The 27345-nt window shown below is 44.3% G+C and overlaps 1 protein-coding gene across 12 annotated transcripts in view; it reads left to right on the forward strand.

Annotated features, from left to right (window-relative positions):
- The first annotated feature begins 894 nt into the window (after positions 1-894).
- Positions 895-27345, forward strand: part of NAXD (NAD(P)HX dehydratase) — a 70620-nt gene continuing 44169 nt past the window's right edge. For 4 of the 12 annotated variants that reach the window (XR_006282319.1, XR_005290542.2, XR_005290540.2 and 1 more), the window contains exons 1-5: positions 2682-3633; positions 4967-5338; positions 8321-8471; positions 14138-14183; positions 15425-15513. Coding sequence is in view for 8 of the 12 variants with exons in the window: in XM_038386831.2 (XP_038242759.1) it covers positions 3081-3633; positions 4967-5338; positions 8321-8471; positions 14138-14183; positions 15425-15513 (1211 nt within the window). In the remaining 4 variants the exon portion in view is untranslated. Of the gene's footprint in view, positions 1312-2679; positions 3634-4966; positions 5339-8320; positions 8472-14137; positions 14184-15424; positions 15514-27345 lie in introns of those variants that run through there. The other 8 variants (XM_038386837.2, XM_043518095.1, XM_038386831.2 and 5 more) reach the window with 8 other exon arrangements.

Here is a 27345-nt window from a genome sequence, read left to right on the forward strand (position 1 = left end):
AACCCTGGTCAGGTGAGAGAGACAGAGAGCTTTTTTGAAAGAAGAGATCAAATTAAAAAATGGAAAAGATAATTTATAAGCTATTTTAACTGGTGCCAAAAAAAATTTAAACCAGCAGCTTGAAAAGCCTATATTAGACATTTATTTTGTATATGAAAAGTAAATCCTGATTTGAACAATCTCATTTACATTTTAACAGCATCCTGGGCTTGGATTTTTAACCCTAGTCTTTTGTCAAGCAACAATCCTAAACTAAATCCAGACCCTTTGGCAACTTTGCAAATTGCAACATTGATAACTTCTTTGAGGGCAGATTTTACAATCTGTTGGGCTTCAAGCAGGTCTCAAGAGATCAGAATGAGGGGGAATCAAGCAGTTTCTGCCTCTAGTCTTGGATTCTGGAGGGGAAGAGTGGGCTAGATTTAGTACAGGGCAGTAAAGAAGAAAAGGAGTACTTGTGGCACCTTAGAGACTAACAAATTTATTTGAGCCTAAGCTTTCGTGAGCTACAGCTCACTTCATCGGTTGCATCCGATGAAGTGAGCTGTAGCTCACGAAAGCTTAGGCTCAAATAAAGTTGTTAGTCTCTAAGGTGCCACAACTACTCCTTTTCTTTTTGGCGAATACAGACTAACACGGCTGCTACTCTGAAACCTGTACAGGGCAGTGACTCCCTTTCAAAATCTAAGTGCCCATGTTGTTCCTTGCTTTGGGTTTAGGTGTTCCACTTTACACCTATCTTTTGGCCAATGCATAATATTGTTTGCAGTCTACTTCAAGCAGGAGTGGGGAAACCTGCTCAGTCTGTGCAGCAAGGGGTGGGAGAGGTGGCTCCTGGTGCATATTTGTTGCCTTAGATCAGCAGGTAAAATGCCCTCAGCAGGCCCTGACACCCTCTCGAGCCCAAGTGCACCCTCTACACGCTAGAGCCGAGCGGGCTACTCCACTCTGGCCGGCAGCACGGCTCGGAGGCGTCTGTCAGGAGCTCGGCTAGAGCCGGGATTGGCTGCCGCTAGTGGGTGTGCCCCAGAGGAAGGCGTGGAGCTCCGGGCCTGTGGGGGCAGCCTGCGGTGGCGTGGAGCCGGAAGCAGCGCTGATGAGTTGTGTCAGGCGCCTGCCTGTGTGTTTGGCAAGAGGTGGTGTGAGCCCCGCTTGGTGGCTAGGTAAGAGGGGAGCGCAGAGCGGTGCGTGCGGGGCCCGTTCCCAGGCCCCCTTCCGAGATGATCTGGGGAAGGGGCACTATCACCGCTTGTGTGCTCGCAGCACTGGCCTCGGCTGTAGTTACGATCTTCTGGCTGCAGTATGATAAAGGTATAAGCCCCCTCCACTGGGTCTCTCGCCAGTAGGGAATGGGGGACCCGCAGCTGTGTTTGGGCGGCAGCTGCCGCCAGCTTAAGCGAATGGCGGAAGCTTTCCCAGCTCGCCACGGCCCAGACAGGTGTGCGTGTGCTGGGCGCCTGTCGCTGGCTTTCTGAAAACTGCTGGACAAAGCAAACTGCCCTGTACCCAAGCAGGGTCTCCGCTCGTCAAACAGGCTGCCCGTTGGTTTGGGTTGCCTGGAGTTGATGCTCTTCAGGGGCACCCCACCCTGCGGGGTTTCGCAGGCGCGGGGGCGGAGGGATTGGAAAGAAAAGCGGGGGCTGGGGGTTTCCCGGAGCCGTGCCACGGAAAGCATTGGAAGAAGGAGCTCAGGAAGAGGGTTGTGCTGTCCGAGGCAGGGGCCTCCGCTGAGAACAGCAATGCGTTGTCATTTGAGTTCAGTCGTGTCGTGTATTTACAAGGGTCTGTACAAATCTTAGCTAATGTTTAGGCCCAACCTATACATTGCGCCTTCCTCGTGTTTGTATAAAAGCTAGCATCCATGGAAATGTGCGGAATGAATATAAACTGTCCTTTAGTCAACGGGGGGGGGGGGCTTTTCCCTTGCCATGTTCGCCGTCCGGGGTTTCAGCATGACCCGCCACAAAGCGAAACTCACTCGCGTCCAAATAGGAGTGAGATGTAAATAGCAGGCGACGTTACGGGTGGGGGGGGGAAGCTATAGCGGACAGCTTTATTTTCATGGAGGGGGTGTTTGGTAAGAAGATATTGATTACTGAAGAGGTGTTTCGGCTGCTCCGGCAGGAGGTGTCTGTTAACAAGAGGGTCCACATCACAGGGACCAGTTTTCCGCACAGGGGCCTCGGTGTTTGCCTAACACAGTGACCTCTCCAAGGGCGTCTGGAGGGAAAAACAGTACATCCAGGCGCAACACTTCCGTACCTGCCTTTTACTGGGGGGGGGGGGGGGGATGATGGACAAAACTAGCGGACTCTCCCGGGCGCATCAGGCGAGGGGAGGTTGCCAGCAGCTGCAGAGAGCAGGGCTGAGGGCCAGCCACGGCCGAGGGTTGGCTGTTTAAGGAGCCAGCCGCAGCCTGACTCGAGCGGCAGGTGCTGGCTGGGTGTCACCGCTGCACTGCCCGGGCCTGGCCCGCCTGAGCGGGCTCGTAGCTGCGGCGCCGCGAAGAGCGGCGCGCGTCCCGCTCCCAGCAGCCGCGGGCCGGCCCGGCTGAGCCCCGGCGTGCGGGGTGAGGTAGCGCGCAGTGCGCGGTGACGCCGGGCGGGGGGGGGAGGGCGCGGAGCTGCCTGCGGCGCCCTGTGGGTGGGTGGGTGTGGGAGAGAGCGAGAGAGGAGGAGGAGGGCGGGCAGCGTGCGGGGCTCCGGCCGCGGCGGGCGGGGGCGCCGTGTGATGAGCAGCGAGCGGGGCCTAGCAGCTCAGCCAGCGTCCTGCCGGGGCCCGGGGAGCGGCCGCGCCCGGGTGACTGGCTGAGCGGGCGGCGCCCTGCGCCTGCGGGGCCGCGGCTCCCTCTGCAGGGGACCGGGAGGCGGCGGCGGCGGCCGGAAAGTTTGTTTGCGCGGGGGGCGGCGGCGGCGGTCCGGGCTGGGATGCGGGGCCCGGCGCTCGCTTCTCCGCCACTTGCCGCTGCGCCGCCGGGGCTGTAGGCGAGGCCGGGCGGGCGCTCCCCGCCCCCCCCCCCCGCTCTCCCCTCCCCCCGCCCCCGGTGCGCGGCCATTGCAGCGCCGGCCGGCCGGCCGAGGATGATCACCAACACGCGGGGCTTCCTGTGGTCCGACCTGGAGACGCGAGCGCTGCTGGAGATCTGGGGCGAGGCCGACGTGCAGTCGGCGCTGGACGGGAACTTTCGGAACAGCCATGTGTACCGGGACGTGGCCTGCCGCCTGGCCGAGCTGGGCTTCGAGCGCACCCCGGAGCAGTGCCGCATCCGCATCAAGGGCCTCAAGCGCCAGTACTACCAGGCCCGGGACGGGCTGAAGAAGAACGGGCACGCCCGCAAGATCTGCAAGTACTACGACGAGATGGACCGGATCCTCAGCTGCCGGGGCGGGCCGGACAGCGCGCCCGAGCTGCTGGCCCAGCCCGCCGACGGCGTCCAGCCCGCCGCCGCCGGGCCGCCCACGCCGGGCACCCCCCACAACAGCCGCGAGCCCGACACCGAGCTCGACGAGGACGCCGAGCTCGAGTCGCCCCACGACCACTTCACCGAGGACTCGGGCGAGTGCTCGTCCTACGCCGAGCACCCCATCAAGGTGGAGTGCCCCCCGTTCGCCATCCCCGTGCCACCCGCCGAGGGTGAGTACCAGCGGCCGGGCCGGGGAGCCCCACCCCGGATACACGCCGCTAGGGGTATCCCTCCCCCCGTCTTCGCCCCCATACCCTCTGTCCCCCCTCCCATACAATAGAAGTACTAGCACCTCTAGCTAACGTGTTTCCAATCGCTTCTGCACTGGCCTCTTCCCTTCCAGACCCCTCTCATCCTCTTCAAGGGGACCTGGATTAAATCGTCTTTAGTGTCTTTAGCCCCTTCCTCCCACTGTGGAGTCCTAGTTCCTCCATTTCATTTCTCTTCTCCTTCCCTATCCCAGTGTTTCGTCCCTTTGACTCTTCCCAGAACGAAAGCAGGAGCGGAAAGGAATTAGTTCATGAAGCTCTTCACAAATTACTAAGTAAATAGTTGGAATATGAGGGAGGGAGAATGAAGGTTCTGCTAGTTTTCATTCGTTTGTTATCAATAGGAAACAAATAGGAAACTAATGTAGAGATAAGATAGGAGGTGCCAAACAGTTATGGATAAAAACAGCAGCATCCTCATCATTCCTGCTATGTTTAAACTTTGTTATATGCAGTTCTCTTTATCACTGTGTAACTTATTTTTTAAAAATAGCTTGCTATAATAATAGTTAGGAAAATGTTCTGTTTGTTTTTATCTATGCACTGTCATTCGTGGGCCAAAAACCAAAGTGGGCTTTTTCTAGAGCTCTTATTTGATTCAGTTAAATAGTACAATTGCAGGGGGATGTAGAAAGCAAGATAAAGCCTGCCCCTTTCCCTGTTGCCCTTTGTACTCTACACAGATGTTTTTTAAAGTCCAGTCTTGTGCTGCGTGTATTTGTCTAAAACCTGACTCTGTCTTCGGAACACTCAGAAGTTAGCCAATTGGTTGACATTTAACCAATCTCCTTTTTATACATAAATCTCATCAAAGTGTTGTTTACACTAACATCTTTTTTGAAATGCAAATCTAAAATGCCAGCAGGCTGAAACTCATTTCTGATTGGCGTAATTACCTGCAATACACAAATGAGGCTGTACTGTTGAATAGCCTTCACAAACCTTTTTAAAAGATCAAAAAGCCTTTTCCTATTTTTGAAGTTTAGTACTACAGCAGTTAAAAGGGGTCCCTATTTGATTACATGTTACCTGTATAACTTTTTGGATAAGCATGTATTCCCTATTTTGGTACTCTTAAAATCATCAGAAATAATCATGCCTAATTTATGAAACAAAATAATACTTGGAGATGGCAAAATAGATCTCCATTTCACAAGGGCAACAGTTTTACTATTTACTCGTTCCTTTTAGTATGTCTGGAAGATTGAAAATAATTTTATCTACTTTGTTTTAGGCTTTAAACAAATCAATGCTCAAACCAGTACACAACCACTCTCTCAACCCAAAAGATCAAAAAAACGCCATGCAAATTTAACACTGGATAAAATGATGGAAAAATTCCTACAACAAAGTGTGGATACAGAAGAGAAATTTTACAAATATGAAGAGCAACGGCTTAAAATTGAGGACAAGCGCCGTGAAGCTGAGCATGCTCGAGAACTCCAGATGTTACAAATGTTGGGACAGATGTTGGCAGGAATTTCTTCTACAGTATCACAAAGGTCACAGTCTATACCAACTAGTCCACCTCAGAGAGCAAATCACCGATCATATGGCGATAACTTTAATTATAATGCTATGACAGCAGCACTTTCTCCACCAATAGGTACTTCATTCTATAGCATAAATAAGATCTAATATTATATTTAAAAGATTTGTGCAATGGCCGGTGGTCGTATCTGAAAATAAATGTCTAGCTTTGACTTATTTCAATATTGTGATGAGTTTTTTGTCTGTAAATTGAATTCAAATGTCTTGCCATGCTATTGTACTGATACTAAAATTTAAAAAAAAAAAAGCTCTACCAAATTCTAAATATTGAAATAACATTTTGGAAAAGTAGTCCATAAGAACTGGTCAGTTCATGTCATATTCAGATCTGTATAGAATGCAATTATATGTAGTATGTTACGGAGCTTAAGTTTTACTGAAAATGATCTGGAAGCAAGTATGTGTCTTGCAGCAGAATGAAACAATAGTCTACATAAAATTGAAAAAAGAAATATAGATCTTAACATTTTTTAGTAATAATCTTGCTGTCAAGGCTTTCATCATACTTGAAAATGTTAATTCAAAGTAATGAAAAAGACTTGGAAAAATAACAACATGTATTGAGGTTTTTAACAGTGGGTATGTCAGACATGTTTTGAACGTTACAGCTGAAGTCCTGGCTCTGCTGAAGACTAAGGAAGTTTTGCCATTCGCTTCAGTAGGGCCTGGATTTCACGGTAGATCAGCGGTTCTCAAACTGTGGGTTGTGACCCAATTTCAGTGGGGTCGCCAGGGCTGGCGTAGACTTGATGAGGCCTGGGCTGAAGCTGAAGCCCGAGCTCCACCATCTGAGGGCTTCTGCCTTGGATGGCAGGCTTGGGTTACAGGCCCCTGCCTGGGGCTGAAGCCCTTGAACTTCAGTTTTGGCCCCCCTACACAGGGCAGTGGGACTTGGGCTTTGGCCCCCCATCCTGGGATCGTGTAGTAATTTTTGTTGTCAGAAGGAGGTTGTGGTGCAATGAAGTTTGAGAATCCCTGCTCTAGATATTAAATTATGTGAAGGTATACTTTATCTACAGGCCCAGGGCCAGATCCTCAAATTATGTAAATTATCATAGCTCAGTTGAATGCTATGAAGCCATGATAGTTTATGCCTGCTTGAGGATCTATCCTTCAAATACTTACTTTTTCTTTACAAAAATATTTTGAATCTTATTTTCCTCCTGCACCAATTCATTTATGAATTTATCGGAGTCTGGATTTTTCAAAATATCCTTAGAATTGGCATGTATGCAAAGTTGTTTTTTGGGGTTTTTTTTTTTTTCCCCTTTACAAAAGGTGTGTGTGGACTAGAGTCTAATCATGTATGCAGTGCATAGTAACACAGGTTTTTCAAGATTTGTGGCAGTGTGTCATTTATATAAATGATCTCTCTGTATGTTTACCTAGAAAGAATGGACAGTAACAGTAATCGCATACCAGGTGTTGTGTCCGCCTAGATAGCAAAGCCGATATGGCTTATGATGTTTATAGTCCATCAGGTTGGACTGAACAGTTGTTTTCTTTTACTTTTGTTTTTAAAATCATATGTGGATTCAGTGGATGAGTAGTCTTGGATAGATAGATGAGCAGAATTAAAAATAAAACTCTGTAAGCCAGTTTCTGGTTCTGGGCAGGCTATCAGAACTTATAGTTTGGACATTTAAAGAGCCAAATAAATGTAAGGCCCAGTCCTATGTTTCTCTGACCCCCAAACTTTTCTTGAAATTTAGTGGAGTCTTGAAGGAATGAATGTTTGGGCCTGTTATGGTTTAAGTTAACATACTTTCTTATTCTATTGAATGGATATCTGGTCTGTAATATTACTTTTTGATGTCATAATAGTTTATCAAAGTTTTTGAGCAATATTTTAATATTTAAATTGGACCCTGTATGTATCCTACAGTTTATTTCTTACTAATAGTGGTACAGAAAACTACTTAAGCTCCTAAATCTTGAACACAATACATATCTAACCTTACTTATTTATTACTACTAAAATGCATTCACTTTTAATCTGAAAGATGTTCTATTACCTGTTTACTACATTTGATGATACAGTTATACATCTACAATTTTGTATTGTAGCAAGAGAAACTCTGAATTGGCTTCCAATCATAAGTTTTTTTTTGTACAGTTTATAATAAAATATGCTTTAAAAGTAATTATTTAAGGCAACATACTGCATATGTTAATGATTTGGGACCTTAGTTATTTGTATCTAAAGTTGAAGTGAAATCTTTAGGCAGAAGTGAAATCCAGTCTAGAGTTGCTTTTTTTTTTTTTTTTTCATGTTCTCTACTGTTTCCCCCTCGTTATAGAGTCTCTGTTTTAGAAAAGCAAGAAAACTGAAGGTTTTTTAGCAGCCATGGCACTGTAAGTAGGTTGTGAGGTGTATGGGATGCATGTTTCTTGTAGATTTTTATGGTAGAAAACTAAATAGTTTGTAAAATGTGGAGTAATTTTAAGGGGGAAATATTGCCCTATTTCCAGAGCGGAGTTGAGTTTTGTTATATTCTAGACTGTGACAATGATATTTTGGCCATGCTCCAAGAAGGTTAGTGTTTGATCCCAATGGGAGTTGAATGCCTATATTATAGAAGTCTTTTCAAAACAAGAGATCAGCCAGGAATAATTATCATTATTGAACATTATAAAGTGATTTTTGCTACAGTTTAGCTAGTGTGATTTAATGTTAGATTCTGTAAAGGTTGGAGAAAAGGGTTTTTTGCCGACATTGCACAGAGCTGGTATTTTCTTGTTTGTTACCAGAATATTTTCAGAGTTGTCTCCTAACTTTCTTGGAACATCTTTTTTTCTATTTGTGGTGTTTTTATGGCAAGGACAGTTACTGAGTGCAAGACTTAATAGTTTTATTAAAAGTAAAATTGGAGAGTTTGGGGTTTTTAATCATTCTGTACGACTATGTAACACCTCTGTTATAGAAATTGATTACACCAATACTTCTGAATGTTTCAAAATGCACTGAGGTTTCTATCAATTTAAAAAGAAACATTTCTGAAGTAATTTTTTTTAATGTTTTTTTATCTTTTTCCAGTTATCGAGAGAGCCTTTTCACTACACAAAACACATTCTATAAAGGATATGGAGAATATTTTTCAGTTGGTGCGCAATGTTATTCCTCCTCTAACAGCAAAGAAGCATAAAGGTCAAGATGGACGGATAGGCATCGTGGGAGGATGTCAAGAGTAAGTTAAACAGAAATATATATGCTGTTGTTGATTAGGGATCTCAAGTACGTGTTTTACTACTTTTAAAAATAATTTACACTGAAAATACTGTTTTTAAGGGATTGTGAACCCCATGTTTTCAAAGGGGGCTTTGCTTAGTCCATCGTTAGAATCCGAATACGTGTCCCCCTATGTCAGTGATGCAAGACTTAAGGGTTGGCAATTTCCTGGGGGGGAAACTAGTTTAGGACAGGGCTGGTAAATACCAGTTTAAACTGGGAAACTGGAAGACTAAAGACAGGTTTCAGAGTAGCAGCCACGTTAGTCTGTATTCTTTCGTGATGAAATGAGCTGTAGCTCATGAAAGCTTATGCTCAAATAAATTTGTTAGTCTCTAAGATGCCACAAGTACTCCTTTTCTTTTTGGAAGAATAAAATTATTAGAACATACTAATGAAAATTACTGACCAATATCAAGCAACTTGATGATGATTTTGCAGTAACATGGTCTCTTGATTTCAGTTAAAATAAAACAAAAAAGACCTAAAACTGTATGCTAGTGCCTTAGCTACCTCAGACAGAAACTGAAATGTCTGAATCTGGGAATACCCCTTCTTTGCTTTGGCAATGAAAATTACATGTTTGTTAAGCAAACAGAGAAGAGGAATTCCCAGATTCAGACGTTTCAGTTTCTGTTTGAGGTAAATTGCCAAGCTAACTGTCTAGCCAAATCAAGAGACAGAGTACTGGACTAGTTGGAGTACAGTTGCTGCAACTGAATTCCGGTGTACAGTGACTCAAGTCAAAGTGTTCAGCATGAGCAAAGGTGGAAGACCACTTGACCCAGTACATGGCTATTTTGAGAAAGATCATGGTGGCTGCAAAGAGAGTCTTAAAGGCAGAAATTGCAAAGCAAAAGTGAATGGGAAGGCAGACTGTACAAGGAAACATTTTGCAAAATGCTGTGGAAAGAAGAAAGATACCAGACTCCCTTTGGCTAAACACATGGATCAGCATTCACATCGCACTCCCTGTCAGTGTCCAGCCCAACTCGGGGAAGCTAATGATCCAACCAGCAGATCAAATTTGGTGTTGAATCCTGATCCCGTGCCACCTGAAGCATGTTACGCATATACTAAGTAGTAGAACTGGAATCAAACCCTGAGGATGAGTACCGATAATACCTGCACAGCCATTGCCAAGTACATCAGATCCAGGTCGGCTAAAGAAAACGAGGAGTAAATATCACGTTTTTTTAACCAAAAATGGATATTTTTTTGTAACAAAAACAACTCCAAAACTGAAACAAAAATTAAACTTGAAAATTGCAGAATATTTTATGGCTATAATATTCCTTTCTCTTTTTTTATTCAACATCCAACTTTTCAAGCCATGATTAGCTGCCTAAGGCCAAGCTGCAAAGCATCCAGTCGAAAGCAGGTAGCTGGTGAACTGTTAAACACAAATACTGATGGCTTGAGGATAGTAGCACGCAATAAATTATGTGGAAAAGCAGATGGTTGGAGTAATGTGTAGTGACCCAGTGACAGCTAACTGTATGCACACCGGGAAAATTGTGGTTTATGTATCAGTGGTTGTGAGCCTAAGCACTTCTATATTCACACCCTTCACACCACTGCAACGATTTTTGTACAGAGTATGCCTTGTGAGGTATCATTTGAAAACAAATAACATGCTGGTCAATATCATCATTGTACAATATATGTAACAAGGCTATGTGTGAAACTATAGATACTCACTAATATTATGCTTTAAATGACTAAAAGGTGTTTAAACCAGGCATGTCGGGGAGTTGATGATAAATGGGTTTTCCTCAGACAAGAAAAGAGGCCAACACCTCAGGCCAAGTGTGGCCAAATTCAGTGAGTTACTCATTTGTATGGGAAGTCGTAGCAGGAAGAGATAATGTGCATAGTAGCAACAGCCAGCGGGGAAGGAACCAGCTTGGAGTCTTATCCTCCAAACCTCATGGCTCCTTTATTCAGCATGAACTAATGAACTTTACCCGAGGGTACCCTTCAGAAGAATATGTTTCAAATGTTCACTGGACTATAAAGAGAGGGGGAGTGAGCCCCTAAGGGATTCTTTGCCTTAAGAAACCAAGCAATTTGATCTCTGTGATGTCCTGGCCAGGCCATTCAGTAAAAAGCTGGAAAGACTGGATCAGAGGAAAATCCTCTCTAACAAAGACTATCTTGCTAAATTTAAGTTTAAACTTTTAGATTCGTGTTTTCACTTTTATTTGTTACCATTTCTGACTTTATCTCTTGAATGCACTTAAAATCTGTGTATTTTTTGGTTAAATAAACTTGTTTTACTTTTATTCCAAATCCGCCTACTATTGTTTTTGACTTAAATTGATTATTAATTCCAGTTAAAGCAACAGGCTGCTGTGCTTTTCTGTCTTTAAAGGAGCAACAGACCTTATTACTTCTCTGAATGTTCCAGGATAGGGCTGGACATTTTCAGGATAGATGGTTTTGGGGAAATTTGGGACTGGGTGTGTGTTGGGGTCACTTGGCTAATAAAAACGAAGGCTGGTGGAGACCAGAGTCTGGCTGTAGTGTAGCAAGCAGGCTGCTGGAATCAGAGCTGCTGAACCAGTGCTGCTTAATATGCAGTCATTCAGTGCATGCTCGTATGCTGGTTGGGAGCGGCCAGACAGGGAGTTACAGCAGCAGAGCATTTTAAGGCATTGAGTTACGGGGTGAGTAGTGACATAACCTCTCACTGGTTTGGGTTGAATCTCAAAATGTGACAGAGGTTGAGACTTGAAGCAATAAGACTGGAAAGTACTGTGATACCCTGGCAAGAGAAGCTAAGGCATTAGTAAGTGAACTGTATGTGGTGTTGAGCTACCTGACAGGCAGTGGGGTGGGTGGGGGGAAGATATAAAGAATGAGAAGTAATTTGGAACAAATGACACTTTAGTTACACATGGATGTGCCTTACATTGGCTAAATCTACTTTGACTAGACCTTGCACCAAGTGCTTTGATGAAACATGTAGTTGATTTACAAAAGTATTTTGTGAATACTGGACCCTGTTTTAAAAAATGCCAAGGATCTGTGAAATCCCTGGTGAGACACAATGGAACACTCAAATAGTATGCTTGGAAACATAAATTAAAAATTGGCTGTGTTATCTCAGGATTGTGAGTGATAGTGAGGCAGAATTTGAAGGTAGAGTGATCAGTATAACTGCTAATCAAGGGATTTACCAAGAAGCAAAGAACTTAATCAGTCAATGGAAACCAGTTGCTGTGGCATTTGACACATTCCAAAGGGGCGCATTAACAATTGCAGTTGCATGCAAAGTATGGTTTGATTTACTGAAGATCTTGCATCATGCAAAGCAACAGCACAAAAGAGATTTAATGAAGCAGTTACTCCTGTACGCATGTTGGCCAACCTGGTTTGGTCTTCATCTAAAATAAGCAGGAAAGAAATTGTCAACTGACCAAGAAGAAATTGCCAGGCAGTGGTTGCTCGGTAAAAATCCTCACTTTCTGCCATATTCACTTGCATTTAAAGTAGAAACTCTGTATCCAAAATCTGTGTTTTCATCTACTATGAAGGAAAAAGTTTCCCCTGTAACATGGTGGGAAAAATCTGAAGACTACTAATATTACATCTGACTTCATAGAACTGGTGGTACAATTGCATCCGTGTTCAGCAAGCACAGAACAAATCTTTTCAAACTTTGGATACATCAGTTCAAAATTGAGGCTTAGTGTGTACATTTCATAAAAAGTTGGGCTTGTGCTACAGAATGCTGTACGGCCATGTGGACCTGGAGTGGTAGTCTACAACTCTGCATGCTTCTGATTGCTTAAAGTTTCAAACCTACAGCTCTGCAGTATTGTCACTTTCATATAATCAGCTGTTTTTAATTTTTGTCTATGTAAGTTGGAAAAATAGAACAGGTCCTGACTGAAAAGTATAACTTGAAAAAATACCAAACGAAATGTGTAGACATTCCCATATTCAATGCTATGATTGCATATATTAGAATTACATCCACTTCAGTTTTACTTTTTTTTTTGCCAAATTTAAGCCAATAGATTCAGAAATTAATTTATATAACTACAATTTGAATGTAACTAAAACTAAGTGTAAGGTGGTATGCATTAATGAAACAGTTTTTATCATAGTCACACTTTAAGGCACTTTCTAACTAGCTTTTCTTGGGGTAGCAAAAACCACTTCTGGTAAATGTCATGCCATCCCTGTTTTGGCTATAAATGCATTTGAAGTTCAGTCATTTGAGTTCCATTCCCCTCTACCTTCTCTCTTCTTTCCACCCTAATATCTTTCTTTAAATTTCCTTCTACATTTGTGTAAATGGAGCTTATGGGAGAAGCATTGAGAATAAAGTAACAAGGTGAAACATCTGCTGTAAACTGATGATGGTTGTGATGTCCTTATACGATTCCTGACTTACACCAGCCTTATGAACTACATCTTGGCTACCTGGCCATGGTTCTTGGTTTGAATTCAAGCTGCCTTTTGAGACTCTTATTATGCACCTTCTCAACACTTATCAGGTGGCATATTTTTGCTAATAGTATCCTGATTTGAACTCTGGGGAACAGGAGATAGTGTAGGTCAATTAAGGAGGGCACAGGACTGGAAGTTATAAGACCTAGGCTCTATTCCTGGTTCTGCCAGGGACCTGATGATAGGGACCACATGTCTTGAACCCTGGTCCTGAGGAGCTAGTAAGTTCCAACCTGTCACCCAGTGACCTAAAAGTTGTCAGAATAGAAGCTGAACTTTGACAGAGGAGTCCAGTCCTGGTATCTGACTGACTGGTTCAGAACTGCTATTTAAACCAAGCACAGGGACAGGAAGTTGTCCATGCAGCTGGGTTCCCCGTGTTTAGAACTGCTTCCCCTCTATTACCTGATCCTGCTGTTAATCTCCTGGTAACCTGACCCTTTCTGACGCCTGACTCTGTTTTGCTCTCTGGTCTATCTTGAACTTTGACCTGCTCTGAGCCCTAGGCAAGACTGCCGAACGTCTCAGTCGTGACGTCCATTGTGATGCGTTGGGTGAGTCATTTCACCTTACTGTGCCTCATTTTGGTCATCTCTAAAATGGAGATATTATCTCTATTGTGAAGTGCTTGGAAATCTACAGATTAAAAATACCACATAAAGAGCTAAATTCATTATTTTGTTACGGTTAGGATTTCCCTATTGGATTACCCTTGTCTCTCTAATTCGCTTTTTTTGATTGGTCTACTAGAGCCCAAATTTGACCTGCCAAGGCACTTTGCAAGATACTGTCTTTTACACCTGAGCTTTTTCTGAGTCCCTTTTCTGAATGGATTGAGTCTGTTTCTTGTGCTTATGTGAGTACTTTGAGTCGACTCTTATTTTAGCTTTTATTTGTGATGTAATCCATGGTAAATATCACACAAGTGAGAGTGGATGCATAGGGTGAAATCTCAGCCTCGTTGAAGTCACTTGGAGTTTTGCTATTGACTTCAGTGCGGCCAGGATTTCACCCATCCTTTTACAAATAAGAACTACTCGATCTTATTTATTTATCTTGCTCTTGAATTCGATTCTTCATTGTCGCAGGGTGATCAACTGCCAACTTTGTCTTTTGATACTATTGTGTGTCTGTTTCCTAACCTAGAAAATGTTTCATTTGTAGGTACACTGGGGCACCATATTTTGCTGCAATTTCAGCTCTAAAAGTGGTACGTGTTTTCCTGCTTTCGTGTGTAATGTATTTTTAATAACATAAATGGATTGTCTAGTGTCATTTGCAAAAGGCTTGTATTGTACTGTGCATGGGATTTTATTAGTTCTACTAGAAATGTAACTTTTTTAATCTTTTTAATAATTTCTGAGTTTAGAAGATTCATAACTTGAATGACTTTTACAAATCTGAGATTCTTCCTAGTCATAGATTATTTTTTTCAGTAAGATAAGTTTATTATTATTTAATTTAGGCAAGACCAAAAATAATTTAAACCGGGCTCTTTTGTGTTTAACGTTTGACCGAGATAACTACTCGGTATCCAACAAGACACTATGTCTATAATATAGCCATTTGTTATGTGCAGGCAGGCTGCTGCACCAACCTGGAACCTTACTGATTTCAGTGGGCCTATGCACAGACGTAGCATTTCACCTTAACAGAACAAACTTCAGGATCAGGACCTTAAATTGCTCAGGGCTTGGAAAATGTTAAAAGATGATATTAATACACCAGAGGAGCCATTGGTTGGTTACTGTCTTCCTTTAGGTGTTTGTATCTTTTAAGTCTGGTGTGTCTTTCTACACCGCAAGTATTGGAAACTTCTTGTCCCTGGCTACCTAACCTACGTGTATATTTGCTTTTTCTTATCAGAGGTAAAAGAAGCATAGGGTCAAACTCAGAAATGCATGCAATTCAATGGTAATAAATGAAATTGTGCCAATTTATCTCTAGTCCAGATTTGGCTCATTGGATCAAAAACTATGGGATTGGAAGAGAACTCATGGGTATCTTGTTTATCCTTCATGAATACGCACAACACCAATTTTTGTCTGTGCTGTAACCTATCTCCTACTTGACTGTCTCCTTTTTGTCTTTTCTTACTGTGGGACTAGGCTGGTTATTCTTGCTCATGCATGAATGGAGAGGATTACTCATGTGATAAAGGGTTTCAAGATCTGGCCCTAAACTTTCACTGATTTTTTTTTTTTTGCCATAATCCTGTTCAGTAAGCAAGTATTTCTGTAAGTATGCAATTTAGCATGGAAGTTAGAGCTAAGAAATAAAGTAATTTCTCTCCAAACTATTGAATGCTAGTTAAGATGGAACAAATAGGTACCAAGTTTGTTTTATTTAACAAGCAGTAGGAATCCATAGTTGTTCAATGAATAGCTATTGGAATAATTGTTTATGCGCTACTAGAATTACAAATGGTAATTCTGCAAATATTCTTCTTAGGGTGCAGACTTATCCCACGTATTTTGTACCAAAGATGCAGCAACTGTAATAAAGTCATATAGTCCAGAGCTGATTGTTCATCCAGTGCTGTAAGTAACTTTTTTTTTTTTTTCTTTAAATGATCAAGTCAGGACTACAAGATTGAACATTTCAGTGTGGTAGTTCATTGGTTTTACACTATTCTCTTCCTGAATCGCAGGACAGGTGAATTAGAGGTTATGAAAGTGATTATGTGTTACGTATTTTCATTTAAGAGCATGTGGAGATTCTGACCTGTTAGAGCCATGTATATGTGTGCGTGCGTGTTTCTGTCAAAGCACAAATTAAAAAAGCAAACATGATTCTTTCAGCTTGCTTGCTGATGTGTTTGTAATTGTAATGTATTAAACAAGAGCAGTTGAAAAATCCAGAACTGAGTATGGGACAAGTCAGCATTTTAGAATCTCTTTTTAAAAGCCAAAATAAACACTTGCATCCCACATTTTTTCCTTCTTGGTTCTGAATCAATTTTACTTTCTCACCACTGTGGACATGACACTTTATACTTGCTAAATTACTGTGCGAGAAACTGATTTTAATTTTTTATGATTTTCTTTTTAATCTAAACTTCTTAACTGTTTCACCTTGTAGATAACCCTTTAATGACTACATTTTTTAACTAGACTCCATATAAAATATCAAGGTCTGCTTATATGAATTTGTGAGGGGTTAGTTGCTTTGTTTGTTTCAATTGTTGGCTGGAGTGTGTCGCTCACTGGATATCTTACATTGTTTGTTTGGGTTAGGTTTTGCAAATTGTTGGGAATGAATGTACCAAATAAGAATCAAGATCTAGAGCCCTGTAAGCGAGGCCTACAGTAAGCTGCAGTACAAATTGCAGTGCATTGGTGTAAATCATGTCTACACACCACTAGAACCTATATAAACTAGAAAAACAGTGCTTTAAAAACAAGAATCAAAACATTGGTTAATGCTACTGTAGACAGGATTTATACTTTAAAAAGGGTGCTAACGTTTTTTTAAAGTGATCAACCCTAAAGGGAAGCCTGGGATTGACTGCTACCAGTTAGCACATTTTAAAGATGTTAAATGTTTTCTATGTGAAAATTGGCATTTTAAAAATGTTTAAAACAAGTAAGCAATCAGGATTTTTTGGGGGGGGCTTTTCTTTCTATTCTTCTAAGCACACCTTTTTGTTTTACGGGTATAGACAAGGTAGTGTGTTCGCATTGCCCTGGTGCAACCAGCTAATGTTTACACTCCAATGGCTAGATTCTCAGCTGGTGTAAATTGACAGTTGGGGTAACCAATATGATTTTATGTGGGAGGAGTTGATATACAGTACTGTTAACTAGTTTGTGGTAATGGAAAAGTATCATAAGAAAAAATGAGAATGTGGTCAGAAAGGAGAGAACCGTGAGCAAACAAGAGATTGCTGGATCTTCATGAAGTGACATATTCTCTCTCTAAATTTCTATATGTGGAATTTCTACGGATTCTTCTTTCCGCACAGATTTTAGTTCAGCGTCTTCTGTAGAATAAAACTGTCCAGTTAAAGAGGAAAAAAAAAAAGTTGCCCCTCTGGTTGCACAGAGAACCTTTGATGCTAATCTGTTGCACTATCCTATTAATTCTGTAAAAAAGACAAATGCTGTGGCGTGTGTGTGTGTGTGTGTGTGTGTGTGAGTGAACTTGCTCTATTCATCCAATAAGAATGTTAGGTCTGAGCCTTGTCACTGTTTGTCGCTAATTTTTACACTTCAAACTGACTTAGCAGAAACAGTCAGCTAATATACATCTCTACCCGATATAACATGAATTTGGATAGAACGTGGTAAAGCAGTGCCGGGGAGGTGGGGGGGGCTTCGTGCTCGGGTGGATCAAAGCAAGTCAATATAACATGGTTTCACCTATAACATGGTAAGTTTTTTTTTTTTTTTGGCTCCCGAGGACAGCGTTCTATTGGGGGCGAGGTGTACTTATTCAATATGGTTGGATATGCTGGGAACTTTACTTAAAACTGAATAAGTTTAAGATTTAAAAATGCAAACACAGTGTCAGGTTGGTTTTCAAAAAAAATTTTTTACCTCCCCATAAGACTTCTTGCCCATTCTCCTGCCTCCAAATATGAGCTAATGGTTAAGGCTACGTTTTGGTCATGGGTATTTTTAATAAAAGTCATGGACAGGTCACAGGCAATAAACAATAAGTCATGGCCCTGTGACTTGTCCATGACTTTTACTAAAAATACCTGTGACTAAATCTTACCTGTTGGGAGGGAAGTCCCAACCCCATGCCCCAGCCCTGTTTCCCCTCCCTTCTTCTGTGACCTCCATGAATTGTTTGCAGTCTTAATAATGGTCTTTCCTCATAAATGTGGGCACTGTACATTTTTGCGGGTTCCCAAATGTCTTGATTGAATGTTTTAAATCCAGTTTTGTCTGTGTCAAACACACACTGCCCACATTCACTTTTAAAGCCATTCAAGACTTAGTTGCATATTTTACATATCATCTCTTATGTGGTATTGAGCTGTCAGCCCCTGCTTCTGCTCTTCCAGCAACAGCAAAACCCATCAGTCCGTTTTTTCCTCTCAAACATCCCTTGTATAGTTGTCTCCCTTTATGAATGAGAGGAGCTCCCTGTAAAAGTTTGCAGAGCTATTGCATTGTCCTCCTTTGCACCCCTCATTAAAGGTCACCTTTGCTGCGATATCTACATAATGCATGACAGTGGCTGGGCAGCTGATGTTCTGTGACCCTGCTTGTTATGCCAGTCATTATCAGGGCCTTGTGTATTCTGTGTTCACTGATTTTTATTTTGCAGAATTTGACATTTTGCCAGACTGCTGTACAATGCCCCATTTTACTGCAGTCAGAAGTCTGACATCTTGTTCTCTCTGCTCTGCTGTGACCTGACTGCAGCTTCCTCTTTTAGTACTGTTTTCACCTCAGGAGGGAGTACGTTACAATAAGTAGCACAATTTCCTGCTCTGCTCTCCTTAAAAGTGGGAGCTGGAACATGAAACGAAAGCTCTCTGGGCTCATCAGGATGGCCTTTGCTTGTCTTTTGAAGGGTGGGTCAGAGGCGGTATGTGACAGCCAAAGGCTGAGCTGATGAGCCTTGGGAGCCAGGCACACACACTCATGCCCAGGATACAAAATGTCATGGTGTGGGGGTCTGAACAAAGTTTGAGGAGGAGGGTTGTGAGGGCAGAGGGCTGACCTGATGAGCTGCAGGCACAGGGTAGAATTCCATTCCTTGTGAGCTGCAAAGGATGCAGGGCTGAATTGGGTAATTTGCAGTCCTAGGTGTACCACAACTCCTAGTTTCAGACCATTGCCCCACCTGCCACTTGGACGGATAGTGGCAGGGTGCCTGCTCCCCTCCCAGTGAGGCGAGGGTAGCAGCATGAGGCCTGGGAAGGATAGAGCTTTACCTAGCTGCCACATACTCCTTTTCCCCCATTATGTCCCAGGAGTTGGGTAATAGTAGCTGTCTCTATAGCAGAGGTGGGCAAATTACAGCCTGCGGGACCATCCTGCTCAGCCCCTGAGCTCCTTGCCCGGGAGGCTAGTCCCCAGCCCCTCCTCGCTGTTCCTCCTCTCCCGCAGCCTCACTTTACTGTGCCACCGGCAGCGCAGCTGCAGAGCCCAGCCTGACCCGGTGCTCTGTTCTGCGCGGCTGCCTGTCCTGGTGCAGTCGCACCGCCAGCCACCAGTGCTCCAGGCAGCGCGGTAAGGAGGCAGGGAGCAGGGGGCGTTGGATAGAGGGCAGGAAAGTTTGGGGGTGGTCAGGGGCCAGGGGTTGGGGTGGTCAGAGAGTGGGGAACGGGGGTTGAATAGGGGCAGGGGTCCTGGGGGGGCAGTCAGGAAGGAGGGGGGGTTTGGATGGGCAGCGGGGGCAGTCGGGCAGAGGATCTGGGGGTAATCAGGGGACAGAAAGCAGGGGGTGGATGGGGCAGAGGTTCCCGGGGGGCCATCACGGGACAGAGAGCAGGGGGTAGATGGGGCAGGAGTCCCGGGGGGTCATCAGGGAACAGGGGGGTTGGATGGGGCAAGAGTCCCGGGGGGGCCATCAGGGGGAGAGAAGCAGGGGGGGTTGGATGGGGATGGGGGCCGGGCCACGCCTGGCTGTTTGGGGAGGCACAGCCTCCCTAACTGGCCCTCCATACAACTTCAGAAACCCGATGCGGCCCTCAAGCCAAAAAGTTTGCCCACCCCTGCTCTACAGGGAACCTAAACATTCAGCCTTATAGGAGTAATTTTCTCCTTTATCAGGGATTCCATAAAATATACTGCTGCACCTCTGAGAGGATTGACAAGGTAATGCAAAAAAATCGACAAGGTAACCTAATTAACATGGCTGTGGAATTGAATAGCACATGCTGCAAAACTGGAGCCCATAGTGCCCTGATCACAATCTCCCTCTTCACCCCACCATCTCACATCATATTCATCTTTTTTGTCATCACATATTGCACTGTAAATTCTTCAGGGTGCCCACTGTGTTGTCATTATAGGCACATACAGTGTCTAGCACAGGAGTGGGCAAACTACAGCCTGTGGGCCACATCTAGCCTGCCAGCCGATTTTAATCTGGCCCTTGAGCTCCCACTGGGGAGTGGGGTCTGGGGCTTGCTCCGCTCCCATACTCCAGCCGGGGAGCAGTGTTGGGGCCGGTGTGTGTGTGTGTGTGTGTGTGTGTGTGTGCGCGCGCGCGCGCGCTGTGGCTCTGCGTGGATTCTGGAAGCAGCAACGTGTTGTGTCCTCTCCCTCCCACCCAGCTCCTTCGCGTAGGGGCGGCCAGCTGCATGCTGCACCTGCCCCAAGCGCTGTCTCTGCAGCTCCCATTGGCCAGAAACTTGTTGCTGCTTCAGGTAAGCACTGCCTGGAGCCTGCACCCCTGAGCCCCTCCCATGTCCCAACCCCCTGCCCCAGCTCTGATCCCCCTCCTGCCCTCCGAACCTCTGGGTCCCAACCTGGAGCACCCTCCTGCACCCCAAACCCCTCATCCTCAACCCCACCCCAGAGCGTGCACCCCCAGCTGGAGCCTGCACCCCCCATGCCCCAATTCCTTGCACTAGTCCGGAGCCCCCTCCCACACTCCAAACCACTCAGTCCCAGCCTGGAACACCGTCCTACACCCCAAATCCCTCAGCCCCATCCCAGAGCCCGCACCTCCAACTGGAGCCCTCAGACCCCCCAAACCCTGCCCTAGCCTGCACCTTTACCCTGAACTCCTCATTTATGGCCCACCCCAGAGTCCGCACTCCCAGTCGGGTCCCTCATCCCTTCCTGCATCCTAACCCCAATTTCGTGAGCATTCATGGCCCACCATACAATTTCCATACCCAGATGTGGCTCTTGGGCCAAAAAGTTTGCCAACCCCGGTCTAGCACGTTGAGGTCATTATTTTAGCCTCTAAATGCTATTACAGTACAGATGATAAATGTCCCAGTTCATAGAATATCAGGGTTCGAAGAGACCTCAGTAGGTCATCTAGTCCAACCCCCTGCTCAAAGCAGGACCAATCCCCAACAAAATCAACCCAGCCAGGGCTTTGTCAAGCCAGGCCTTAAAAACCTCTAAGGAAGGAGATTCCACCACCTCCCTAGGTAACGCATTCCAGTGCTTCACCACCCTCCAGATGAAATAAATTCCAGCTTGCTGACATGCACAGCCAACAGGGTTGTGTGCGGGGGGGGCAGTACGGGTTTCCTTCTGCCCCCCCCCCAATCAGCGGGAGCATAGAACTCCTCTGGTGCTGGAGAGGGGAGAGTGAGCTCCTCTGGCCCTGGGGCCACAGGAGGAGGGGGAGAAGAGCCAGCTCCACCAGCTGTAGTGGGGAGATGACTGCTCCTTGGCCCTGGGTCATGACTGGGGAGAGGCAGATCCTCCAGCTTAGGGGAGAGGGAGGGAGAAGCAGCTCTGCTGGCTGCCGGGGGGGTGGGTGAGGTGGGGAGGCAGGTCCTCTAGCTGCAGGGTCCCTTCAAAAGCAGCCAAACTTTTATTCCTGTGCATGCCCTTGCCAGGAACCTCCTTCTCTTCCAGCCTTCCATGTAGCTGAATTCCTAGCAGCTTTTGGGCCCCAGTGATATACACTGCATACAGGCCTGCTCAACCAAAAGTATGCGCCAAATGCTCCAAAACTCTGGTGTGTGATATATGTGTAACCGTTCTGCCCGTCAGAGTTGGCAGCAACAAGGGCCGGGTTCAGTATCTAGGGGTTCCATTCCAATAACACAATGCAAAACCAGCTCAAGCCCCCACCTAGTGACCTGGGACAAATATATACCACCCCTGCTGGGCGCCTCCAAGAGGCAATACTTCCCCTTTCACAAGCACATAGTTTGAGTGTAGCAGAAAGCCTTTTAATAAGAGAGAAACAATGTGGCATTATGTTGGGGAAACACTACCAACAGGTTTCATAAGACAACCCCTGAACAAAAAAAAAAAACCCACCCCAAGCAAATTGGGGCATGTCGTTTCTCTTTGGTTCTTGAGTCCAGCAACCCAAAATCACCCAAAGTCTCTGTCTCTGGTCAGGGCAACCCAAGTTCAAAAGTTTATCTGCAGAGTTTTACCTCCCAACCTGGGTGGAGATGGCAGGGGGGAGGCGTTAAGGGGTACCTTCCATGGTCCAAAGCAGATTGCCCCACCTCTCCATGGGGCTCCGCTCTGCCAGCCGCCCCCATGAGCTGCTCCAGGCATCCGACAAACTGCTCTGGTCCACCAGCCGCTCTGCTCACCATCCTGCAAACTGCTCTGCTCTGCCAGCCATCCTGCAAACAGCTCTGCTCCACCAGCTGCTCTGCTCACTGTCCCACAAACTGCTCTGCTCTGCAAACTGCTCTGCCATGCTCTTCAGGCTCCCCCACTACACAACACTCAGTGATTTCAGCTCTTAGTAAGTTTAGCTCTTGTGATTTCAGTTTCTAGTAAGGGAGCCTCAGTGCTGGTGTACCATCAGCCCAAAGTGAATTCAGCTCAGCAGCCTGTAACTAGACTCCTAATAAAATCAAAATTAGTTCTGATATTCTACAGTGGAGAGAGGAGGAAGTGCAATTAGCATGTAAGGCCCGCACCAGGGGGCCCAAGCCACCAACTATTAATACCTGTCCCCAGCCTCTCTCCCCTCACTGGGTTTTGGAACCCATGACCCTTGCCTAGCAAGTGCTGCTTAGTTGATGGTGAGTCCGTCCATCATAACAAAAGGCCAAGTATAGTTCCACTGTCCTTGATTCACATAATCAGGATAATAACAGTTTATTCCTGCCCCAATAACAGAGAAACTGGGGCTCCTACAGTAGCCAAAGTGACCATCTAGGCAGGGTGGGTGTGCCTATGCAAATGAGATCAGTCCCTGAAGTTCTTTTCCACAACCCACCATGACTCGCCACCAGATGTCAGGGTAGAGCTCATTCTGACTCTGCTTACATGTGCACTTTGGGATTTGGAACATCCTGGACTCTGTTTCAAACTCTACTCAGTAGAGAGACAGGCAAGTGATGCATCTTGGCCCTCACTACCTCATTAAGGATTCCATTCCATACCTATTGAAATCAATTGAAAAACTTAAGGGGCAGGATCTGGCCCCTAAATGTCAGCTGGCTGTATAAGAAGAGAAAATGTGGCAAGGTTAGGCAAGAAGTCTGGCAGATACAGCATTAATTCCTACATATTTAACCATCACCTCACCCTGGAAAAAGGCTCACCTGATTCACCCCAAATGTAACCTACCTTTGCTTTGAGTGAGACTTTGAACTGGGGCCAGCCACCCTGAAAGGTGGCTACTACAAGGGTGCTACTACAAGGGTGATTTCCGAGCAATTTGAGTGCCCCTTTTTCCGCAAAGCCTAGCCTCATTCATCTGCAGTCGTACTCTGAGCCCCTGCCAACCTGGGGAACTAAGACTGGCTCAGGGACTAGGACCTGTGGCTGTTGCATGCCATTGTATTACCCACAGACCAGCAGCTTAGACCAGAGGTCTTGTATGTAAATAATCAAGACTTTGTGTGAACTTTTTCCTAATTAGGGTAAAAGTGATTTGTTATAATATGGACAGTAGCAAAATATAATTCTTGTAGAGAAAATTCCAGGAATTAGTGGGGTTTGTAAAAGTTCTGCAGCAGTTCTCTTTAACGTTTTTTTAATGTCTTGTGTCTGTCTTTACAATGGCAATGCTATAGTTAAGGTTGCATCAACTCTATTAATGGCAATTAGCCAAGATGGTAAGGGACACACCCCCATTGCTATAGATGTTCCTAAATCTTTGACTTCCGGAAGTAGGGACTGGACAATGTGGGATGGTTCACTTGATAATAGCCCTCTTCTGTTCATTCCCTCTGAAGCATCTGGCACTAGCCACTGCTGGAATACAGGATATTGGACTAGATGGGCCATTGGTCTGACCCAATATGATCATTCTTACGTTCTTACATGGCAGCCATCTGTACCAGCAACAATATATGTTTTTTTGGGGGGGAGAGGGGAATTGGAACTACTGTACCCCACTTTAAAAGTACAAGGAAATTATAGGTAGTGTAAAATGTATGAAGTTGAAATTGTCAGCCCACCAGTGCTTAGAATTTTTCATGACTGCAGCTGGTCAGGACCCGTTTCATGATAATCTAAACTATTAAAAAATCTGAGTCAAGGTACATAGTTCTAGTATGGCTGTTCCCTGGCATTGCTGCATAATGATAATGTGATTGAAACCAAACCATGTTGTAACTCAGTTAAAGAGTTGGATATGTCCAAGTGCAGGCTATAAAATGGTTGTATTGACAGTCTTTGGCAAGATGAGTAGAGTTGCTCTTGAGTGGCTTTGTTCTTGTGTGAGAAGCTCGCAGGATAGTTAAGCAGTGGCTCATCTGTCCTGAGGGCTCTCTTTGGCAGTGTACATAGGGCTGTATTCTGTTACTTCTCTTGCTCAACAGTCATATAATGCCTCTGGGATAATTAATAAGGAGACATGGATCACAATAGTGTGTTGACAGTACACAGCTCGATGGCTGTATCACCTCTGATCATGTTGGCTCAGTGAAACAAAAGATCCAGTGTTTGAAATCTAACTAGCTGAAACTCTACCCAAGTCTGTTCCTGCATGTTCAATTAGCAGCTGTGGCCAAATATGCTCATTTTGTTGGTTCTCCATCATTGCCTGGTAGGATGAATGTGACAGTTTCTTTCAGATGCAGATCTTGATACAGTTATCCATGTCTTTGTCGTCATGAGCTTAGAAAATGAAGCTGGTGCAGAAAGTGGCAGCCCATTTATTAAACAAAGTATCTTACTGTGAACATACAACTCCAGTGCTCTTGGAACTGCACTACTGGATTGCCACCATGGCTCCTGTCTTAGTCTGCAGGTGAAGCCTGCCAGATTCTCTAGTGGTGGTTTTGTTACTGGTAAGTCCGTGAAGAACACGGTTGATGTTAAAGATATAGAACCCCCTCTTTCTTTGGTTTGTTGTTTTTGTTTTTGCTAACCTAATCCACAAATGCAAGGACGTTAAAGGTGAAACTAACTCTTGGTATGCCTGGGGTCTGCAGCTCAGATGTTATATAAAGTCATCCAGTTTGTCTGAAGTCCACTGTGATAATTAACCACAATTTGGTTGATGAATAAAAGTATTAGTATTATCTTCTGAATTACTTCAATATAACCCTTTAAATTACCATTTCTTAAAATTCAGATAAGTCTTTTTGGTTCTCTGGTACCTTCTGACCTAACAGCATGCCAGTGAAGTCACTTTTATTTGATCTGGTTGATTAAGGCCCTTAATGAGGGAAACTTGGATTGGTAATGGGATTGTAGAGCTTTTCACATAAAGGTCACCATTTCAAATCCAGTTCAAGATATTAAATACTGAAAGTTTCTGCTTTCTGATGTCTTTTCAGTGATCTGTATGAAAAGTTAGTGGACTTGGTTCCATCCCTGGTAGACAGATTTCTACCACAAAATCCATTATTACCGTACACACACCTACACATCCCTGTCTGCTTCAGAAAAGAGACCAAACATTTAGTTAGCCAAGAGGAAAGTACCCTCTGTCCATGTATGTGGTCCATCCCAGGTTCAGTTTGAGGCACCTGGGTGGACAGTGTAGGTACTCTTGCATTTCCTGTGCAGCACATTGTTGTCGGGTGCTGTCAGTCGGGTATCTTTCATGAACATACGATTACTGTATTTATTTTATAACATATTTAAACACAGCCATTCTGAAATAAAATTTAGATTTGTCAATTTATTGCAAGAATAATTGTGTATAAATTTAACAAATAGATCAGCTGTAGGAGTTTATAGAGTCACATAACTTCACGATAAAAGGAAAATCCTCCCCCCCACACTTTTCTCTAGCTAATCTACCCAGAATATTCTCTTCCCATCATAGTTATCTAGTTTCCAATTACGACTTCACCCAGAATTTGGCGTATTGACTAATTACTCTACTTTCTAAGATTACTTAAATCCTGGAGCTATACACTGTGTGCTGGTTTTAAATCTGTTTATCTACTGTATAGGGTGCCTCAGTGTAAATGTCAGCAGATCTAAAATTCAATTTGCATTAATATAATTATCTGCAATACTGGACAAACACAAGTGAGTCACATATCAGAAACTTTTTCTTATCTTTGAAGATAAGACTCTGCTTAGACTTTTGAGACTGACCACTTAAAAATATAAATGGCTTTATATGATTTTATATAACAGATCTTTGTAGCTTTATGCCAATTTATTTGGAGTTGCCTAAATGAGTCTTAGGCCAGGTCAATACTATAAACATACATTGGTATAACTGTTACACAGAGGTGTGAAAAATCCACACCCCCTGAGCAACACCATTATACTGACCTAACCCCCGGTATAGACAGTACTATGTTCAATGGGGAGCTTCTCCTGTCAACATAGCTATCACCTCTTGCAGAGGTGGTGTGACACTACGCTCCATATTCTTCATAGATATATTGTTATGATTATGGCATCACTATGATGTGTTTTGTGCAAGATAGATCATGTAGGATATCATTGAGAAGGTTATGATTATGATTATCCTGTTTGTATGGATGTATCATTTTGGTATCTGAAGTTAGGAATATTGTCTGTGCATCTATTACAAATGTGATTACACCTGGGGAACACCCACTAGGCAGAATGCAATCAGTCTAGATGGCTGACTGGGAAGGGCCATTAGGGAGAACAATAGGTCTTAGAAGAAGCTAATCTCCCACAGGGGCGGGCGGGAGCCTTCCTGAGGATGCTACTAACAGCCTCTGAGTCATAGCTGCTGTAACACTGCAGGGGCATGTGACCAGATCACCTGGTACTGGACTCCATCTTGGAATACCAGTATTTTTCCACTGAAAGGCATGGGAACAAAGCTGGGAGACAAAAGGTTCATGCCATATGCAAAAGCTATTTAAGTCAGGGGAGTGACATCCTGGTTCTTCACTGACTCCCTGCCCAAAGAGACTCCTGGAAACGCCTGAGGAAAAAGGACTGAATTTGGGGGAACCTAGGCTAGAGGAATTTCTAGCTTGCAAAAGGAATACCTGTGGTTTTTAAGCTGTAAGCAAGTGCAGTTGGCCCCTCAAGAATCTCTTCAAACTGCTTAAATCAACAATTAGGGTAGGAATTTGCTACTCGTATCCAATCGCTTTAGTGTATTAAGCTTAAATTGTGTTTTTGTTTGCTAGGTAATTTGCGTTCATCTGTTTGCTATCCCTTATAATCACTTAAAATCTATCTTTTGTAGTTAATAAACTTGTTTTTGTTTTGTCTAAAATCAGTGTGTGGAAATCATAACTTGGGGCAGAAAGTTGTTGCATATCTTCTTCCACATTGAGGGAGGGGGTGAATTTCATGAGCTTATGCTGTACAGTTCTCTGTGCAGTGCAAGACTGTATAATTTGGGTT

The sequence above is a fragment of the Dermochelys coriacea genome, chromosome 1 (genome assembly GCF_009764565.3).
Source record: "Dermochelys coriacea isolate rDerCor1 chromosome 1, rDerCor1.pri.v4, whole genome shotgun sequence".
Classification (NCBI taxonomy): Eukaryota; Metazoa; Chordata; order Testudines; family Dermochelyidae; genus Dermochelys; species Dermochelys coriacea.